The sequence below is a fragment of the Chionomys nivalis genome, chromosome 24 (assembly GCF_950005125.1).
Source record: "Chionomys nivalis chromosome 24, mChiNiv1.1, whole genome shotgun sequence".
In the NCBI taxonomy this organism is placed as follows: Eukaryota; Metazoa; Chordata; class Mammalia; order Rodentia; family Cricetidae; genus Chionomys; species Chionomys nivalis.
In genome coordinates, this window is record NC_080109.1 from 20,925,319 (window position 1) to 20,946,288 (window position 20,970).

The 20,970-nt window shown below is 35.2% G+C and overlaps 1 protein-coding gene across 2 annotated transcripts in view; it reads left to right on the forward strand.

Moving 5' to 3' along the window:
- Positions 1–20,970, forward strand: part of Nbea (neurobeachin) — a 487,335-nt gene that overhangs the window by 171,618 nt on the left and 294,747 nt on the right. Inside the window, exons 30-32 of one of the 2 annotated variants that reach the window (XM_057757235.1) lie at positions 10,449–10,887; positions 15,500–15,654; positions 17,703–17,829. In XM_057757235.1, coding sequence (XP_057613218.1) covers positions 10,449–10,887; positions 15,500–15,654; positions 17,703–17,829 — 721 coding nt within the window. The remainder of the gene's footprint in view (positions 1–10,448; positions 10,888–15,499; positions 15,655–17,702; positions 17,830–20,970) is intronic. The other variant, XM_057757236.1, reaches the window with a different exon arrangement.

The following is a 20,970-nucleotide window of genomic DNA, read 5'->3' on the forward strand; positions in this document are numbered from 1 at the left end:
TTTGCTTGTTTGTTTGTTTATTCCTATTCAGAAGATATTTTCTACTCTGTTCCTTCTGTTGTTGCCCATGTTTCTGCTCATTTTAAAAAATAGCTTTAAAAAGAAAAATGTATGTCAACAGTTGCTTTTCATTTTCTTCTAGTGGTTTTAGTTGCAGGGTTTTTTTTGTTTTGTTTTGCTTTTTTCCGTTTTTTTTCGAGACAGGGTTTCTCTGTGGCTTTGGAGCCTGTCCCGGAACTAGCTCTTGTAGACCAGGCTGGCCTCGAACTCCCAGAGATCTGCCTGCCTCTGCCTCCCGAGTGCTGGGATTAAAGGCGTGCGCCACCACCGCCCGCCTAGTTGCAGGTTTTAAACCTTTAATCTGTTTTAAATTGAGTTTTGTAAGTGAAATAAGGATTTAATTAATTCTTCTACATATGGAAAAATTTTCCTTTCTTCATTCTCTATTTTTGATGTTTTTTAAACATCTGCTGGCTACAAATGTGCAAACTTAAGTTTGTGATATTGATACTAATGCATTCATTTATTTCAGTTTTCATATCAGTACAATTTTGTTTCCATAACTTTGATGGCACTATTGGTAATATTGTCTAGTTTCTTATAATCCATTTTTTTCTATTTCTGATAAGAATCTGTGGTATTTTGATGTGAATTTCTTGGCATAGAAATGTGTAGTATAGCTTTAAAACAGAAACTATATTGTCCTTTTTTTGGTTTTTTGTTTTGTTTCTTTTGAGGTAGAATCTTGCTGTATAGCCAGGAAACTCTGTACTTCTTCAACCCTTCATTATTCCACATAAATTATATATGTGTTAAAATTTTAATTGCAACAATGAAACTGTGACTGTAATGTGTTCGCCATTCTAGTCGTTGGCATGAACCTGGAGAGCGGGTTCTAAAATGAGAAGCACTAAAATCTCATGCAGTAACCAACTTTTTTCAGGCCATCAGACAATTTATACTCCGGGGGTTAAGAAAAATCACATGAGCAAGGTATTCTACATCATGAAAAAGACACACATGGCAAATACATGTTTTTCCATAGAAGGCATGCATATGAATAACAATAGCTGAAGTAATTCCTATCTGCTACACCTGGGAGGAACACAAAAACATATTCCAAGAACAATTCTGTGTTTTGGAGAAGCTGAGGTTACATGACTCTTGTTTGTTTTTTTGGAGTGTTCTTACAACTACTCAGAATTGTCACAAGACTCCATTCTTGGACTGTGTTATTTAGTGTTCTTGGTCCAATCTGTCACTGGGTACTTTTTCCCAACCTTCTGCCCTTTTTCAAACCTCCACTGCCTGGTTCTTCTTGTGGATTCAGCCTGTTTCCATTTACCTCATATCCCTCTTGGATAGCCTTTGAAAACAGAAGCCATTTCCCACTTACTAGTGGAAGAATTTCTTCCTCCTGGAATGACTACTAATTGATTATTTTCCTAAAAACAAGCTGGCTTATTTCTGTAAAGAATTTAATTATCATCATTTGTATATTTCCTCTCCCTAGTTCTTTGTAACCTGACATCCTTCACGTGGCACCCCCATAAGTCTTTTCACACCCCCATGTGGGTGTTGGCTCTCTTCTCTGATCGTCATTAAAGTCAAGTGTATGCCACACATATTGAAATACAAATATGTGTGCCTATTGTCTAAGACAATATTATCTAACACAACTGGACACTGGGCAAAATGGGGAAACATTTTATTAAGGAACTACTAATGTAGGGAAACGCTGAGCTCCACATGGATGTTCATAGGATGTTTGGCCTTATTAAAGGGAAGACTGAATGAATAGAGCCAGGACAAGCAGAGGCTCGGTGTAGGGGGAAGTGAGATATCACAATAGGTTGGTGAAATGCTCTTAGGAAGCTGTGTTTCTGAGCTGTCAATTGTGAAAGTTAGAACTCTAACCTCCTATTAAGGCTGCAGAGAGGCCAGCCCTGTCCTTCCTGATGAGCACTTTTCAAAGTAATGGCTCTCAGTCCTGAGATTTTCCAGCATTGCAGGGATTTCAAACCCACAATGTGAGCTCTTTATTTTTTACTTCTGTTAATTATTCTTATCTTTTCAATAAATTTGTTGTACATATTTGGTATAAACACGATTCTATGAGATACATATGTATATTTATGTACATAAATATTAACATAGTGAAATAAATTGACAGATCATCTCAAAAAAAAAAAAAGACTATTCCGAGTAAATTTCAGAGTAAATATTTGTATAATTAGAAACATTGTTCTCTCGGGTGTATTTAATCCATGGGTGGGGGAATCACATGTAGCCAAGGATAGTTATGGATATGGCTCAATAAAGTCATAAATGTACTTAAACATTATGAAGGGTTTGTGTGTGTGTTATCTTGGAACTTATTTGTATAGTTTTGGGGCTTGAACTTTATAGATGACAACATAATGTCTTAGTGTCAAAAAGTTGTTCTTGGGCTGATAAGATGCCTCATCAGGTAAAAACACTTGTCTTACCATCAAGCCCGAGGACCTGAGTTTTATTTCTGGTGTCTACATGGTAGAAGGAGAGAATCGATTTCTGCAAGTTGTCCTTTGATATCCACACTCTCATGCAAGTAGTGGCATGTGTACACACACACACACACACACACAAAATGTGTGTGTATATATATATATGTAGAAAATGTTTTCCGTGTCCTTATTTATACGCATGCTCCAAGTTTTATTTTGTTTTATAATTGAAAAGTTAAAAAAGTCTTAAATATCATGTCTAAAATATATTAGCAAAATTTTATGTAAATGTAAATTGATAGTGTTATATATGTCTATGATTAGCCTGGGGAAGTAGCTCAGTCTGTAAAATGGTTGCCAAACAGGCAGCCTCGGTTCAGTCTCCAGAGCCCATGTTAAAAATATGTTGGGTGTGGTGGCAGGTTTGTAATCCTAGAACTGTAATACGAAAGCAGGCAGGTTCATAGAGCATATTATGCAAATAACTCATCCAAATCAGTATGTTCTAGATCAAAGAGACCCTGTCTCAAAAAAACAGGTGGAAAGCTCCTGATTAATGACATCTGAGGTTACCTCTGGCTTCAACGCATACTCTCAAACACATACATGGGCACCGCTTCACACATGTGTACCCATGCAAGCATGCACCTACTTGCCCTCCACACACAAAAGGTTATTATCTTCCATAGATAAAAACCTCTTACATATAAATTAAAAGAGCATATAACTTAATGTGAAAAAATTGAACAAAAGCAAACAGATGTCTAAAAAGGAAAAGTAAGACATAACAAATAAATAAAATTTAACATTTACTAATAATTAAGTAAATTATGTAAATTAAGTAAATCATGATGATTTCTTAACTTGTTTAATGTAATTGTTTTCAATTAGTCAAAACAATTCTCTTCTTATACTTTCTGTTAACTTCATAATTCAATGAGCATCATAATTTCCTTCATTGTATCTATTTTGAGTAAGATAGTAATTTCCTACTTACTGTGTTATAAGCATATGTAAAATGAACAGAAAGTATCTGTCTATCTGAAGAAAAATGGTCTAGGATATAAGGTTAACACTTTTAGAGACCATATACTAAAATGTATTATTGCAAATCATCGTATATAGTAAGGAATAAAGTTTTAAGCTTGAAAAAACCTAAGAGAAGAAACATAATTTGGTTTGGGCATTGGGTATGCCTCACAGAAGTGCTATTTCTGCAGAGAGCTAGACATATTTGGTTAGTTTTGGAAAAGAATGGAGATGATGATTGCAGGTAGACTGGGAGATGGGCCAGATGTCCAGCAAAATTGTGTATTGTCTTGCTTTAATATAATAATCAAGGGGAAAAGAAGCTTTCAGAATTGCTTCAACGACAGACAGGAACCAGATCATGTAGTACCTATAAAAAGCTACTTAAGAAATGGTTTAAAACTAAGGATAATACCTTACTGGTTTCTACTTTTGCTATAAAATGTTAACAACTACTTAAGAACTTAAACCAATCTGGATTTATTATCTTACAGAACTTTTAGTTAAAAGTATAACAAAAATTATTTTAGGCTAAAATTGGTACATCAGCAAGACTGTCTTTGTTTCCTTGTTTGTTTTCTGGAGTGTCCAGTTTCCCTCCCCTTTCCATCTTTTAGAGGCAGTCATATTCCTTGAGTCAAAGCCTTTTTTCTCCATGTATCATCAAAACATTCTTTTGTTTTCTTCCCTCTGAACAAAATTAGGAAAAATTTTTCTGCTCAAAGGACTCACTTGAGTAACCTGAGATAATCTTCCTTTTCAAGACCCTTAAACTTAATGTGGTCATGTCAGAACAAATCTTTCCAAGTTACAAGAATGGGATTTAGATACTGTAGAGATGGGGATATTATACTGTGTCCTGTATATAGGATGATTTTAAAAGAATATTGTAGGTACAATGGAAAGCATATTAGAAGCACAAGCAGGATATTGAATTATAAATCTTATCACTTCTGACTTGAGGTGTTATTGCTTAAGAGAATGATGGTGGGGTTGTAGAGATAAAGAGGGAAGTAACCCAGGTGAGAAGCACTGAGGTGATAAAGAGCCGGTTGATAGAGTAGAGGACTAGAGGTAGATGCGGGTGTGGAGACAATACAAGTGAAGACCTGACAGGTTTCCTGATCCTAGTAACAGATGTGAGGCTAGTAGTGTCTTTCAGTTATAGTCTCTACAGATTTCAGAGGGTTGCTGATTTGTCTGAGGTAACATGGCAAACTAGTTAGTTGTGAATGCAGAATTGCAATTTGATCAGTTTGATTAAATTTCCATTACTTTCCTATTTTGACTTCCGATTCACCTCCAACAGAAAAAAATACCTCAAAGTACTTGTTGAGGCATGAAAATGTGAAATGTGAGGGATGGTGAAGGTGAGAAATTGCTTTTTTAGGCAAAAGGGGTCAAGCTAGGGACGAGAGGATGAGATAATAGATGAGCAGAAAGAGGAACTGGTAGTGCTAGGGCGCAGGGCTCTGTATTTCATGGTGGTGTACGACAGTGAGGATGATGAAGTCTGTGGGGATCGTATATATTCTGCTGTATACTCTTATGTATTATGTTAAAAGCCACTGTAATGTGTGTATGGTTCTGTATCTGGATTGTAGAAAATGGAACCAGGCTAAAGAAATGGAAATGATTCTTCCTAATACACAGTTAGTAAGTGGTAAGTAAATCTTGAGTGAAAGTAGATGTAAGTCTTAATTTCAAAGACTGTACTGAATAATATTCAGATTGCTATTAATCTAGTTGATAGCATATATATCATAATGTTTTGGCCATTTTATATGTATTTATTTATACATAATTGTATAATAATACATTTAGTATAATGTATAATGCCATTTTGTGCAACATTTTATTATTAGTGTTAATGTTTGTTTCCTATACATTAAAAAATGTTTCAAGGGAAAATGAAAATTGTAATAAGTTTTTGTATAATTTATTCAGGATGTAGAAATTGAAACTACATTAAAAGTTTAGTTTTAAACATAAGTTAGAGGTAGACCTTGGCTCTGCAAAACACTGCTTCTCCAGAAGAGGCTATGTGTGCACTGGCAGAAACGTCTAAAAATCAGCCTCCTCAGTGTTCTAAAAACAATTCGTGATCCTAGAGAAGCCAAATAAGAAGGTGAACCCAAAGAAAAACATATAGACATCCTCCTGGATATTAACCTTCATCAGGCGATGAAAGGAGACAGAGACAGAGTCCCACATTGGAGCACCAGACTACAACCCCAAGGTCCAAACCAGGAGCAGAAGGAGAGAGAGCACGAGCAAGGAACTCAGGGCCATGAGGGGTGCACCCACATACTGAGACAATGGGGATGATCTATCGGGAACTCACCAAGGCCAGCTGGCCGGGGACTGAAAAAGCATGGGACAAAACCGGTCTCGCTGAACATAATGGACAATGAGGACTACTGAGAACTGAAGAACAATGGCAATGGGTTTTTGATCCTACTGCACGTACTGGCTTTGTGGGAGCCTAGGCTGTTTGGATGTTCACCTTACTAGACCAGGATGGAGGTGGGTGGTCCTTGGACTTCCCACAGGGCAGGGAACCCTGATTACTCTTCGGGCTGACGAGGGAGGGGGACTTGATTGGGGGAGGGGGAGGGAAATGGGAGGTGGTGGCGGGGAGGAGGCAGAAATCTTTAATAAATAAATAAATTAATAAAAAAATGTAAAATAAATAAATAAATAAATAGTATTGCAATTCAAAAAAAGAGATGTAAACCAATCCAGTGAGAAAAATCTTTGGAATTCAATTTCTCAAGAAAGGAGAATAAGAAACTGAAGCTGAGTAACAGGTTACCTTACATATTTGTTTTCTTTTTTCTCCAGTTGTGTAGTAGCTTTGGAAAGCAGAGGTCAGGCAACTGTGGTGGTTGGTGGAGATTGTGAAAACCAGCTGTGAGTAGCCACTGTAGGGTGGTGGATAAGGTTTCTAGTTTTTAGAGCATTGAAGATTCTGGGATGCCGAGAAAATCCTGCATTCATAGAACTTGTCATTGTTTTCCTTCCTTCATAGACTAGGTGGAGGTAAACACCCCGTTCCCCAGACATTTGTTGGGAACATCGTCAGCAATTCCATTTGCATTGCTACCACCTACAGCTACAATTTGTGACAGCAACAACAATAAGAACAAAATCACCCGCTGACGTCTTAGAAAGAGTACTTAGGGGTGAGGTCCATAGCTCTGGATCAGAAAGACCAGGGTTGTTCTGTTGCTGACCTGTGCATTGTACACTTAGGAGTGCAGGCAGACTGTCCAAGCATACAACCAGAGCCTGTAGAGAGCAGTGGGTGATTTAGGGGTTCTGGACTTCTAAGACAATGTCTGCAATCATTAGATGATCACTAGCATAACTGAGCAGAAATACTTTAGACTAAAGATAATGAAAAATACATGTTACAATAGTAATTCAAAAACAACAGACTATGTGGAAGGGATTGAATTTTCCAGGTGTCTGTGCCATTTAAAATGTATATTTTTTAATTAAAACCTCTGAGACAAGCAAAGAACCAAAATGTGTTGTCAATACAAACAATGGGGGAAAAATAGTTGACAGAAAATGCTACTTACAAAGCCCAGATATTGGATGTATGTTTTAAATATGCAGTTATGGGGTGTGTGCAAACAATTAAAAAGAATGTCTTCCGAAGAGTGGAAAGTATGAGGATAATGTCACAACATGTTGTGTTGTGTGGTTGAGAGAGTCAGAAATAAAACGCTATTTACTGAAGGACATGTAGAAATTCTAGAGTTGAAATTGTAGTAACTGCAATAAGAAAACAAGGCCACACCTACTCCAGAAAAGCCACACCTTCTGATAGTGCCACTCCCAATTAGTTTATGGGGTCCAGTTACATTCAAGTTACCACAAGGACCTTCCAGAAAGGTCTATAATCCCATCTCCCAGGAATCTGACATCCTTCTCTGGCCAATTTAGCTTATGCATGCTTCATATATATTTTCTCTCCCCCTCCCTCTCCCTCTCCCCCTCTCCCCCTCTCCCTCTCTTTTCCTGTCCCCCTCTCCCTCCTCTCCCTCCTTCCTTCCCTCCCCCTCCCCCTCTTCCTCTCTCTCTCCCTCCACACACATACAAACAAGTTAATTAATAAATAACTTTGGAAAAGAATCTTTGAGTATGGTACTTATGGACAACAAATTGAAGATATTGTTTTCTTGTATGTTTACTGAGGAAATACCTTTTGGTCTAATACAAATTTTAAAAGTTTAAAATTTATATGTATTTTTAATTTGAGATATACTATAATATGGTTGGATATCTTATTAGTGTAAAGCCAAAACTTTGGATCATATCTGTAAATCTAGCCAAGGACTAGAGTATAATCCAGATATTTTCTGATAGTTATACTGTGATGTAAAATTCATCCATGTTAATAACTGTCACTCACTTCGTAGTTTTGTTGTCATTGTGAAAATTCCTTCGTTTCATTTCCGTTCCACGTCTTATATCATGGAAATGTCTTATGTGCTCACAAGCACAAGAGACTTTCAGCGCTCTCTTGGTGTTTTGCTGAAGATGAATGGCCTCAGCCACCTTCACTCCTCACTCTGTATCCCTAGGTTATGTATCAGCTTCCAAAGTTTATTCTCACTGTGTTATGATCATCACAATTTATTGCTTTTCTCCTCTCGGTTTCCAGGCATAAGTGTTCCAGAAATTCTGAAAACTCCAGTGACTAAAACTGAATTTGTATCTTCTGAACTGCTTTCCTATTTGCATTATCAGTGGTTTATTACCATTCTTTGTTTTTATAATCTGTATTTCCAATATAATATCATGATATTATGTCTTCCTCATTCCTAATGCTATAATTTAATTTTAGTCTTAATTTTTTTCTTACAAGGTTTTATTTTTGTTAAATCTTAGCTATAATTTTAACTCCTATTCCCTGGTGCTTTCCCTGATATTATTGAGATTGCATTCTCAAAACTAATAAAATTGTTTTAATTTTTAGTCTTTAAACAGTACAAGACACATCTAATATATTTTTAATTTTGATTATTCAGTGTTGGAATGAATATTCTTTCCCTAATTCTCAGAGTAATTTTTTTTTAATTCTTGAGAAAACTTGACAAATAAGCAAAACTAAACCTACTTAATAAGTATAGGAATGACTATAATATAATGTTACATTATTGGATATGTGTATTTTTTCCTATTTAAATGAATATTGGACAGTGCAGAGTTTAAATAAAAACATGTTAACTTTTTGTAAATTAATGCATATACTTTATAAGTTTCTTTGCCTCTGAAAGTATGGTGAAATGATTCTGAAATTAATCTGGAAAGTTAGTGAAATCATGTTCATATCATAGAATTCTTCTGCATTCATGGGACTGGCAACTGTTTAATCACAAACCCAAGACCTGAATTTATTACTGGGAACCTTTATATGATTGTTCACCCTGATGTGTGGACAAACTTGCAGCAGGTTTGATCTGTGTGTAGGACAGTATCTCTGAAACAGCATCCCTTTTGTTTTCAATAGCTTCTCTCATGAGGCTTCCTGAGCTGCATGCTGACATCAGGATTGCCATTTCTGTTCAGTTTCTTATTGATGCAACCGTTTAAAATATAGAAACAAACATCAACGATTTTGGCAAATTACTATAATGTAAATCACATAAAATCTCTTAATGACTTAGTTTTCATCTCCAAAATGATTTTAAGTTATGCTAAGTGACTGTGACATATGCCTTTAATCCCAGCACTCAAGAGACAGAACCATGTTGGGTCTCAGAGTTCAAGGCCAGCCTGGTCTACAGAGTTCCAAGTCAGCCTGGGCTAAACAGAGAAACCCTGTCTTTTGCCTCATTCCCTCCAAAAAGATTTTACGTTAAAGACTGCTTTACATGCATGCATGCTTACATACAAATTAAGATCAAGTACATTTTCCAATGCTTTTTAGAATTATTCTGTGAAATACTTCATCATATTAACTTTTGTCATTGGAATTGAACCTTTTAAAAACTATTTATTCATATCCCCAAACCTTGTGTATGTGTGTGTTTGTCTTTTTCTGTGTCTACATCTGCAAGCACACTCCAATGCATGCCACATTGTAGGTGTAGAAGTCAGAGGACAGGTTGCTAGAGTTGGTTATCTTTTGTTATGTGAGTTTCAGGAATCAAATTTCAGGTATCAGACTGGTGTCAAGCACCATTATGTACTGAATCACCATACTGACCCAGATTGGTCATTTTAAAGATATTTTTCTTTTTGACCATTTTAATTAGTAACATGTGCACAATTCCTGTTGATGAAGATAAATAGATGTTTCTAATTCTGTTCTACAAGTAGAAATTAATATTCATTCACAAAAATTAGGCAAAAGTTTCTAAAATTATTGATAGTAGAGCACATATAGACTAATTTCTTGTGGTAGACTATGCTATATAAAGAATCTATCCTTCTGAAATAATCACTTGACATATTTCACATTTTAAAAAGTTCACAATCATGTATGTAATTTACAATAATGTTTTTAGATAATTTAAATATTTTGGAAATTTCTTTATTGAAATGTCAAAAAGGTATTAAAATGACTTTTTTTAAGGACAATAATAATTTATAAGGAAATAGCAGAATTCTTTTCTTGTATGTAGTTTGAGAGCCAGCCATGAATGGATAGCGGGAATTTGATGTGACATTTTTGATTGCTTTAAGAATTAGTTGAGTTATGCTCTTAAAGACATATGCTTTAGAGTGTCAGACAGGTTTTGTTTTTTTTAAGAAATGTGATTGTTTTGATATGTGCTAAAGAAAATAACAGGTGCATATGGATATTGTGTATTAACTGATTTTGTGCTGTGCATGTTCAGATAGAACCATGGATCTTTGATTAGCTTCTTACCTGCACATGAAACCTTTTGATTAGACCAATTTCTTTCATTACAGAAACACCTGCTACATTTCCAGACACTGTAAAGGACAAGGAAACACCAACCCCTGGTGAAGATATTCCGCTGGAAAGTTCAGTTCCTCACACAGATTCTGGAATGGGAGAGGAGCAAGTGGCTAGCATCCTGGATGGGGCAGATCTAGAAACTGCTGCAGGTCCTGATGCAATGAGTGAGCTTTTATCCACTTTGTCATCCGAAGTAAAGAAATCACATGAGAGCTTAACTGAACATCCCAATGAAATGCTGAAGCCCGCAACATCCATATCTAGCATTAGTCAAACCAAAGGCATTAATGTCAAGGAAATACTAAAAAGTCTTGTGGCTGCCCCAGTTGAGATTGCTGAATGTGGCCCTGAGCCTATTCCATACCCAGATCCAGCACTGAAGAGAGAAGCACAAGCCATTCTTCCTATGCAGTTTCATTCCTTTGACAGGTATGTACCGAGCTTATTATCCATGATGCTCTATCCATAGAAGAAATATTAAAATCTGTTAAATTGGAAAACAGTAGGAGGGTCTCGAGAACTTGTCAAACTGTTTACATATAACATATTGTCAAACTGTAAGTGCACGGATTGAACCTGGGATGAGGCATGATGTGGCAAGTAGCACATTGCACTAGAAATGGTGAACATAGCATCAGGTTTACTCTGCCACTGAAGAATTGGCTGCATGTTGGGGAAATTTGTTTTTCTCTTTTGCTTTTCCTGACTTTCAAATTCTATTACATTATAAAATGTTGTAATAATTATTGAAGATTAAATAACTCACTTTAAGTAGGCATGTTTAATTTTAAACTTTAAGTTGATCTTTATTGAAAACTACAAAAGGTTTGTGATTGTTTTTCTGTAATAATTCTGCCATCAGTATAAAAGGTTTATTTTGCCAGATATTTGGAAATAAATATTCTTGAAAGGCCTTTTCTGACTTTAAACTACTTAGAACCTGGCCCATATATCTACATTTAAATATAAAATCATTCAAGGAATTTAGAAGCAACTGATTCCTTTCTCTAATGCCACTATATATGCAATTAAATAGTTCAAAGAATCAAAATAAAGTGTTGTCGATATGAAGAATTCTTGTATTTAATATATCTGACAATTTAAATCAAGTTCAGCATCAGAAAAATACTGCAAGTGTTCACTGATTATCATCAAGAGTGTCTGAGTAATAGTTTTTACTTTATACTTTGTCCTTCCAGTTATGTTTATGTGTTGATATGTAAACCAAAGGTGTTGGCTTACTGTATGGATTAAATGTTTGTTGATGATATTTAAAACATATCTTCATACCAAAAATTGTGTGTGAGAGAGATGATTGATCAGCAAGTGCTTTTGGCTTTAGTGATAAAGATTTAGTTTAGGAATCAATGTTACTTAAACTAAAACATCAAGATCAATATATAGGGAAAATAATATAATAGGTAATATTAATTTATTACTGAGTATTTAGATAATGTAGTTTTCACCAATAACCATCATAGAAAGATGTGTCATGTTAAAAGTTACTAAGAAGTGGCAAATTGTAAGATTATGAAATGTAGAAAATGTTTTTCTGAGAAGTCTTTATCAAATAGTTGTTAATTCTGTGTTCTCATGTTTATTCATACAGTGATTGCTCCTTCTTGTCTTTCACACTACATCTCTATTTCACATATCCAATTTATGTTTACAGAATATGAGTGCATTTGTGCCTATGAGTGTGTGTGTTAATCTATGCCTTCTATATGCACATAAGACTACCAGTGTCTATATACTAAATAACAAATTAATAAGGTCATTGAAGTTGTCCAATTTAATATTACATCTTTAAATTTTGTCAAAATAGAAATTAATAAGTCTAGGTAATTACTGAGATCTTTCAGAAGAGGCTTCAGTATAATTAAACAAATTTGTTAATTTGTATTTTTATTCATTTTTTCATTAAAAATTGCAACTGGCATCTGAATGGTCACTATTCTTAGCTGTACATAATTTGAACTTTTCAAATATTGTTTTGAAACAGTAATACTTTTCCTTTGTTCCTGGTAACATTTATGTAAAATGTAGTAGGAGTGGATTCATTCTTACTTGTGTAAGTAGAATGAAATAGAGGAGCACAAAGCATGTTTTTTTATGTTTTTCTTCTTTTGGGAAAGAGTCTCCAGTGTAGTTAATATATGCAGTAGCTCAAGTACTAGCAAATGTAAATGATGAGGTGATATTGATGAAAGGAGGGGATTGAGGTCTCAGGGGGCACTGATGACGGATTGAACAGAAGCGGCCTTGCACTGCACGTAACTCAAGTCTGTCGTCTTCACTGCTCAAAGCCATAATGGGAGGTGGCAGTCTGAAATGAGTTGCCACGGCGAGGAGTATTATTTTTGAAATGCTTTCACACAAATCACTAGGCCCTGCATACAACTTAGTTTCATGCTTTAATGTCATCAGCAGGCACAAATTGGTGTGTCTAATTGTTTGCCACCTGCCAGCAAAATGAGCTGCCAGCCAGCCAGACGGGTTTGATTGTCTGTCAGCCATTCAATAGATCGAGAGTGACAACATCAAAATTTTAACTTCAAACTCTGAACCTTTGATCAGCTTTCAGAGACATCACCCCCACAAGAACTCCTGGACTGCTGGTGCATTTTCAATTTTATTTCCAGTATATTGTTGATTTACCTTATCTATTTTAAGGTAGCTATAATTACATTATGAGGTATATAAACATATTACTGAAACACTGAAGTCTGAAATCCAAGTTATGACATGTCTTTTAACAACAGATTGAATGCCTTGAAAAGTGAGGTCTAAGATGACAACATTTAGAATGAAAGTCCAGAAAACTCCAGTGTCAAACAGAATTACCACAAGGCTTATTCTTTACATAAAGTATTTTGCTTTTACTTTTAGTTGAAATAGCTATAAATTCAGTTGCTGAACTCAAACTAGCACTATGTAATTAACTGGAAAGCAATCATCTGAACTCAAACTAGCACTATGAAATTATACTTGAGATCATTTGTGATATTCCTTTTGCTACCCAGTTGCTTATTGGTCTGCTGTAGTCATTGCAGTCATGTATTTTTTATGCTTACTCTAGACTATAAAATGACTTGCTAAAATAAAACTGGAGAGACTAGTGTTCTGGTCACTCATCTACACTTTTCACTCATCTTTCCACTTAGCATGGAGAACTGAAGAACTTTGGTGCTTTAAAATTTATGAACTGTTGAAGGAGGCCACTTGTTTGTCCCAGCTACCCAGAACCAAAATAATCACACAGAAACTATATTAATTAAATCACTGCTTGGCCCATTAGCTCTAGATTCTTATTGGCTAACTCTTACATATTAATTTAACCCATTTCATTAATCTGTGTATTGCCACAATGCTGTGGCTTACTGGCTAAGGTTTTGTCCAGTTCTGGTAGGACTACTTGGCTTCTCCCTGACTACTCCTTCTTCCTCCCAGCTTTCACTTTAGTTTTTCCTGCCTATCTAAGTCCTGCCCTGCTATAGGTCTAAAGCAGTTTCTTGATTCACTAATGGTAATCACGCCATTCAGAGGGGAATCCCACATCACCTCCCCTTTTCTGTTTAAAAAAAAGGAAGGTTTTGACATTAGCATAGTAAAATTACATATAACAAAAAAACAATTATCAAGCAAGAATTACAGTTACAATATATCTATTTTATTTTTTATCACAACTAAGGAAAACTATATCTACTCTTCAACTCCTTTAAAGACTCCAGAAGGATACAGTATTACCTAAGTTAACAGGAAGTGCATTATAAGCAACTTCCAAAACTCTAGAATTGACAGAGACTTTTTGCTGCCAGGACAGTCACCCAGAGTTTTTCTGTATCATTGGGGCATACATCTTCAGCCTACAGGCCCATAGTATCTGGCAGATTTTTCCTTGTAACTGGAAATTCAAAGACAGTTCCACCTATATTGGCAGTTTGTCAGTCACTTTCTTCTGTACTATATATGTGTGCCATAATCTGAATTTTCTTGTGTTATAGAAAGTGATTTTAATAAGAAATCTAAAATACAAGTTCTTTATTCCCTTGTGGTGTTTTGCTATCCCTCATTTCATTTTTCAGCATCATATTTTCAAGTTTGATTATCAGATATTATTTTGGTTGTTTTTATATATAATTTTATGAAAATGTTTAGAGAGTGGTGTGTTTGTGTATGCATGCCACCTGGAAATCTGAGGACTTTGGGGAATAAGTTCTCTCCTTCCACTTGATGGAAGGAGAGGGTCTTGTTTCTGCTGGACTGCACAGCATATGCAGGCAGACTGGGCACTGAGCTTCTGGGTGATTCTCCTGTCTTCACCTCCTATCTTACCTCAGAAGTGCTGGAATTACAGGTGCTTGCTACCACATCTGGCTTCTTTACTTGGGTTCAGGGGTTAGGTTCTCAGGTGGGTGAGGCAAGCTCTTTAGCCCAGTAAACTTTTGGCAGACCAATTTTATGGGCATTTTACATGTATGATGCTATAATAAGAAGAAAGTGAACATTTTACCATGAGATTATTTGGTAAGCATATGCAAAATGTGTTAACCTGAGCACTTGTTTCTAATTTTTGATTAATTTGTCACTTTAAGAAAGATTTACGGCCGGGCGGTGGTGGCGCACGCCTTTAATCCCAGCACTCGGGAGGCAGAGGCAGGCGGATCTCTGTGAGTTCGAGACCAGCCTGGTCTACAAGAGCTAGTTCCAGGACAGGCTCCAAAACCACAGAGAAACCCTGTCTCGAAAAACCAAAAAAAAAAAAAAAAAAAAAAAAAGATTTACAAACTCCAGATTCTACACTAGTGTTTGCTAAATAAACGTTTATTGTCATAAGCTTCCCAGTGTTTGCTTAAGTCTTGTATTCCTTTCACCAGTAATGTTGGGTTTGCAGGTTTACAGTGTGGAGGGTCAGGAAATGAGAGGAAAGGAAGATGGCGAGGGAGCTCAGCTGAACTTTGTTGGCTTTGGGTATCTGCTGTGCATCCTGTGAAGAGGCTTTACCTCATGCTTTGGAGTTGTTTTCTGTTTTTCTCTGCAGGAGTGTAGTGGTGCCTGTAAAGAAGCCACCTCCAGGGAGTCTAGCTGTCACTACTGTGGGAGCCACTGCTGCAGGAAGTGGGCTGCCAACAGGCAGTACCTCAAGTATATTTGCTGCCCCTGGAGCTACACCAAAAAGTATGATTAACACGACAGGTATCGTCCTTATAGACTTTTGTGAAGCTTCATCCTTTTTTCTCCGTTTGCCGTATCTTCATTTTCCCATTTGATCTTAACAACTAAAATGCCCAGAACATACTTAGGGTTAGCTTAGTTTTGAGTGTGCTGCACCCTATGCGACAACTTCTCAGAACTTGCTGCTGGCTCTAGGACACAGACACAGTGGTCGTTTCAGGAGACAGTACTGATCTTTTGTTCTGAGTTGTCTCAAAACATCATAGTCCACATTCAGGGTACAATCAGATTATTGGAATACATTTGGGGAGCAAAAGCCAATTTAGATACTGGAGAGTGACAGGTGAAAACAAACTTATAAAGCATGTGAAGGTGCTCACATATATTAGTGCTAGAAAATGGGTTTTCTGGATTGAACCCTTCAAGGAAAAGTAGAGTTCCCTGAGAACCTTGATGATTTGCAAGAGCCTCAGCTTTGTAAACAGAGCGTGTGAACAAGGACCACTGCCTCACACTGAATAATTATGTTCTTAGGTTATGCCTGTGTCCAATTCGTTGTCCAGCTATTTCCTATGGTTCTAGAAATCAAAATTGCCAATTTAAAAATATGACTAAAATCAATCTCTCTTCTCTGTCTCTGTTTTTCCTCTCTCTAATTCTCTCCTCTCTCTCTGTCTCTGTCTCTCTCTCTGTCTTTCAAATTTCCAGAAATGTTCCTATTGATTATTAGATAAATAAATCCTTACCCAAATCTTTGTGATTCCGTTTTAGGTATTTATACAACGCAAGATGATCCCTGACTTTCCTTCCCTGACTATAGTAGTCTTCTGTTCTCCAAACTGTATAGCCTTGAACTTTTCCATTTATTATCATTACGTAGATTCTTCCCATTTCTATTGATTTTGTAGCTCCTTTTTGTGCTTTCTGTATCTATCTTGTTTATCATGTCACCTGAGTCTGACATATCATGAGCCACACATTTATGGGGTTTAGTAAGTAGAACACTCTCTTAAACATGTATACCTGTCTCAATCATTGAGCAGCATTAATAGCATTTTAAATTTTGTAAGTTTATTTGTTCAGTTTTAAAAATTTAACAGTGTGGTAGAATCTGTCCTTAGTGATGTCTAGTAAATAAAGTCCTTTTTTCTTATGACTGCAGTGAAACGAAAAGGTTAAATCCCCTTTTTGTCTTTGAATAAGCCAAGTTATGCTTTCTTGTAATTTTTGTTTTAAAAATTACTGATTGATATATAAGAGTATAAGGTTTTGATAGTATAAATATATATTACAGTAAAAATTAAAACTAAGCAATAACCTTCCTCCTTAATACTTGAACATATATAGAGAGCTATAAATATGAGCTAACATTTATGCTGAGCACAGTGTACAATTTAGATATTAGCCCATGGTACTATACAGTCATTGTAGTGGAAATTCAGTGAGCAACTCATTTTGTTGGAGTTAGAATAAGATATAAAATATTTAGAAACACTAGATGTCCCTCAACTCCTTTAATGTACTCACATGACATATTACTAAAAAGTCTCTAAAATGGCATCTTCGTATCATTACGGAGAACCAATTATTTTAAAATCAGGTACTGTTATACTCATGATAGGGATTCTAAAGCAATCATTTTATCAAAGTCAGAATTTAATGCTGCAAAATGATAAAATTATGCTCTCAGTGCTTTGAAAATTATGCCTTAGATCATTAGATTTAAGAATTTTGCAACATAGCAATAAAAAGGGGATAAAATTTTCACATTTAAATTTGCATTGTTTTATCAACCTCATTTAATATAGACTTTTTCATGTTGATGTTTTTTATTTATATCCATTTGTAACATGTAATTTTCTTAGATTAACATAAGCTAACTGGATTATAATGTATATTTAAAATCGTGGAATTTATTAGTATACTGATGACCAAATAATTTTTAATTGTTGAATTCTTGTTAGCTATTCTAATGAGTTATTGTTTGAAAATCTAATAGAAATAAAATAATGAAGTTATTTTGTTATATAAATTTATATTTAAAACTAAAATTATTATTTTGGGAACAGGTGCTGTGGATTCAGGGTCCTCCTCCTCTTCCTCCTCTTCTAGTTTTGTGAATGGTGCTACCAGCAAAAATCTTCCAGCTGTACAGACTGTAGCCCCAATGCCAGAGGATTCAGCTGAGAATATGAGGTATGCATAGAGATTTGCTTTGTTTACCACTTTTATTCTCCCTTTTTAAGACACAGTGAAATACTCAGTGGTGGGTACACCTAAAGTAAACATCCTTGGGAATGTCAGTTAGCTACATACTCTTAAGATATTTGTAACTGCCTAACCATGGGGCTTGGAGAAATTGCTAAAAGTCAGTGTTATATTTTCAAATGCAAATTGAGGTGACTTGATTAAAACCGCTTACAGAACTTTTAATTATTTTAGTGTAGCACATACTGTCCTTTCCAATAATAGTTCAAATGTGGAAAGATACTATATTAGAAATTGATCATCTCTGAGTGATAACAGTTTAAACCATTAACTTTGAAAATAAGTCTGAAAAGAAAAAAATAATAATAATAAAAAAACAGCTGGGCAATGCATTTAATCGCAGCACTTGGGAGGCAGAGATAGGCGGATCTCACTAAATTTGAGGCAGCATGGTCTACAAAGCAAGTACCAGGACAGCCAGGATTATTACACAGAGAAGCCCTGTCAAAAAATCAAAAGAAGAAAATAAGTCTGTGTAATTTTATGTGATATGTATCATTGAACCTCAGATAGTCAGTGCTTTTTAGTTCATTGTGGTGATTAATGACTCAGAATATAGTGCCCCACATTATGAAGTTTATAAACATTTATAGTTTTCCAGTTTTTATCTATTTGAAATAATGCTTTCATGTAAATGACAATATGGGTATTTATTATTCTCTGAGTATTTGCTGTGCTACTGTGCATATCTTTTAGGCAAATAAAAGATTTAGAGTGGAATTGCTGCCCAGCTTTTCTGTCTACTGTGACTAGACTGTGCCAAGTGATTTTCTGTGCATTTGTCAGAGTTTACTGACTCAAAAGCTGAAAAGAGAATCCCAGTTCACTCTTACCTTGGCCATTTTGCCGGTTTTTTTCTTTTCATCATCAATATGGCCTGTTTGGACCAATAGCAGATATATGTGTGTGTGTATGTATATATATATATATATATATACATACACACACAAGGTATTTTGCCTGTGGTTGCCTTTTGTGTTGTGTTAGTATTTGCTTACATTTCCTCACTCTGTTGAGTTGTATAATCAGCTGGAATGGCTTTTTGATAAACGCATAACAAGAAACAGGGATAGGAAGATGGCTGGCTCTCATCTGAAGACTTCTTTATGCCATGATCTTTCACTTCTGTCACAAATTGTGACCTTATATTCTTGAATTGAGTTTCACACTCAGTTCTGCTGTATCTGTTCACCTTCTTCTACTAAGCTGACAATATTAACTTCAGGTTTAATAACGACAGTAAGGACCTTGAGGGAGGTCTTTGGGCCTTGCCCCTTTCTTCTAAAAAAGTCAGAGTTCTCCATGCTTCATATTTTCTTAAAACATTAGAATCAGGGTTAAAACACCAATTGTTACAAACAAGTGTGAATTTTTTATAGAACAGAGTCTTCAGAAACTGTTTCCACAGTGTGCTAGACCTTTAGTTCTCCTTCCATGTTTTCATTTCCAAACTGTGAATATCAAATATTCCTTTCAGAATTTTAGTTTTTCTTAAACAAATGGTTCTTAGTAGTGCTTCTTATTTTACTTTGTATAAGTCTTAATATGTTTCTGATTTTATTCACTTTTAAGGAGCTTAGTATTTTGTGTCTATACTTTTATCAAGTTAATTTTCATTTCAACTTTATTGAGATCATTTGTTTTCATTGCTGAAGCTCAATAAAAATGATAAGAATGTACATATTAATGAGATTTACTAGTTTATAACTAGTGAAACCACATTGCATATTAGAATGAAAAAATATATTTGTCACCTCAGAAATTTCCATAGTCATATATGTAATTTACCCATCCATGCAAGTAGTAAAGGCTTAGATGCTTCTCAGCTTTTTATTTTAGATTTTACATTTGAAGGTTTTAAAAGATGGGATCATATGATGTGTATTGGTTTTTGACTTTCTTCTTTCACATGGCTTATTAGTTTGTTGATTCATTTATCTTTGTTTATGACTGTTCTAGTCCTATTTATTCCATTTTGTGACTTATGAGTTTATGTGTTTACTCAATGACAAACACTGGAGTTTTTCTAGCTTTGGCATATTACAAATAATGTTTTAGAAAATCCTAAGTCTTGGGCTTGCCAATACATTTCTTTTTATTTATTTTTTTTTGAGTAAGAATAACTAAGAATAAAATTGCTGGTAGGATAATAAGTAAGTACTTAAAATTATGAGAAAATGCTGAGCGATTTTGTAGAGTGGCTGTCTTTGCACTTTCTGGAGCAATGATGAAACATCCTATGCTTTTCATTTGTCAGTACTAGGTATTGTCACATTTTATAATGGTGAGATAATTATATCCGTTTTTATTGCTGCTGAGTGTTTTTGCCCGTGTTTATGGGTCATTGAACTCTTTTCCTGTGTCTTAAAATGGATTTTTTTCTTAAAATATGTAGGCGTTACTAGTATACTCTGCATAGGTGCCCGTTGTCAGACACATGCATTCCATTGTCTCATTCTATAGACTATTAAGAGCTAGAACTTTCTATTTTCTGTGAAGTTCAGTGTCTCAAAAATAGCATTTCTATTGTAACTTCTGTAATAACTAAATCATCTTTGTCAACCCCCAACGTCTCATATTCTTACTTTTCCCCCTAAAAGTCCTGTATTTCCCCATTGATGGCGAAGTACCTGATCTATTTGATGTAGTTTTAAAACAGCTGGGTAGGCTTTGAGATTTGCTCTTAGGTACAGTGGTTTAAATTTTGTTTTATATGTTTCTTAAAACAAACAAAATTGGTGATTTTTCATTATGGCTTAATTGATCCTTTAGACTTGTGGAGCATTATATCTATTAATTACTGTTCCTGTCTGTCAGTGCTGTCTGTCGTGCACTGAGATCCTGAAGTTTTATTGAACATTCTTGAACATTTTGGTGTATCTTTAAAAATATCTTCCATGTCTTTGATGGTGTTCAGTGTTGGGATTTTTCTTTGTTTGTCTTACCTCTAGTTTTTGTGTTGGGTTAATGGAGTTTTCTTTTCCTTTCTCCCAGTTTCTCTCCATTGTTGATTTATTGTTTCCTTCAGTTTTAGGTTTATTTAAGGTTTTAATATTGGAGTTTTAAACT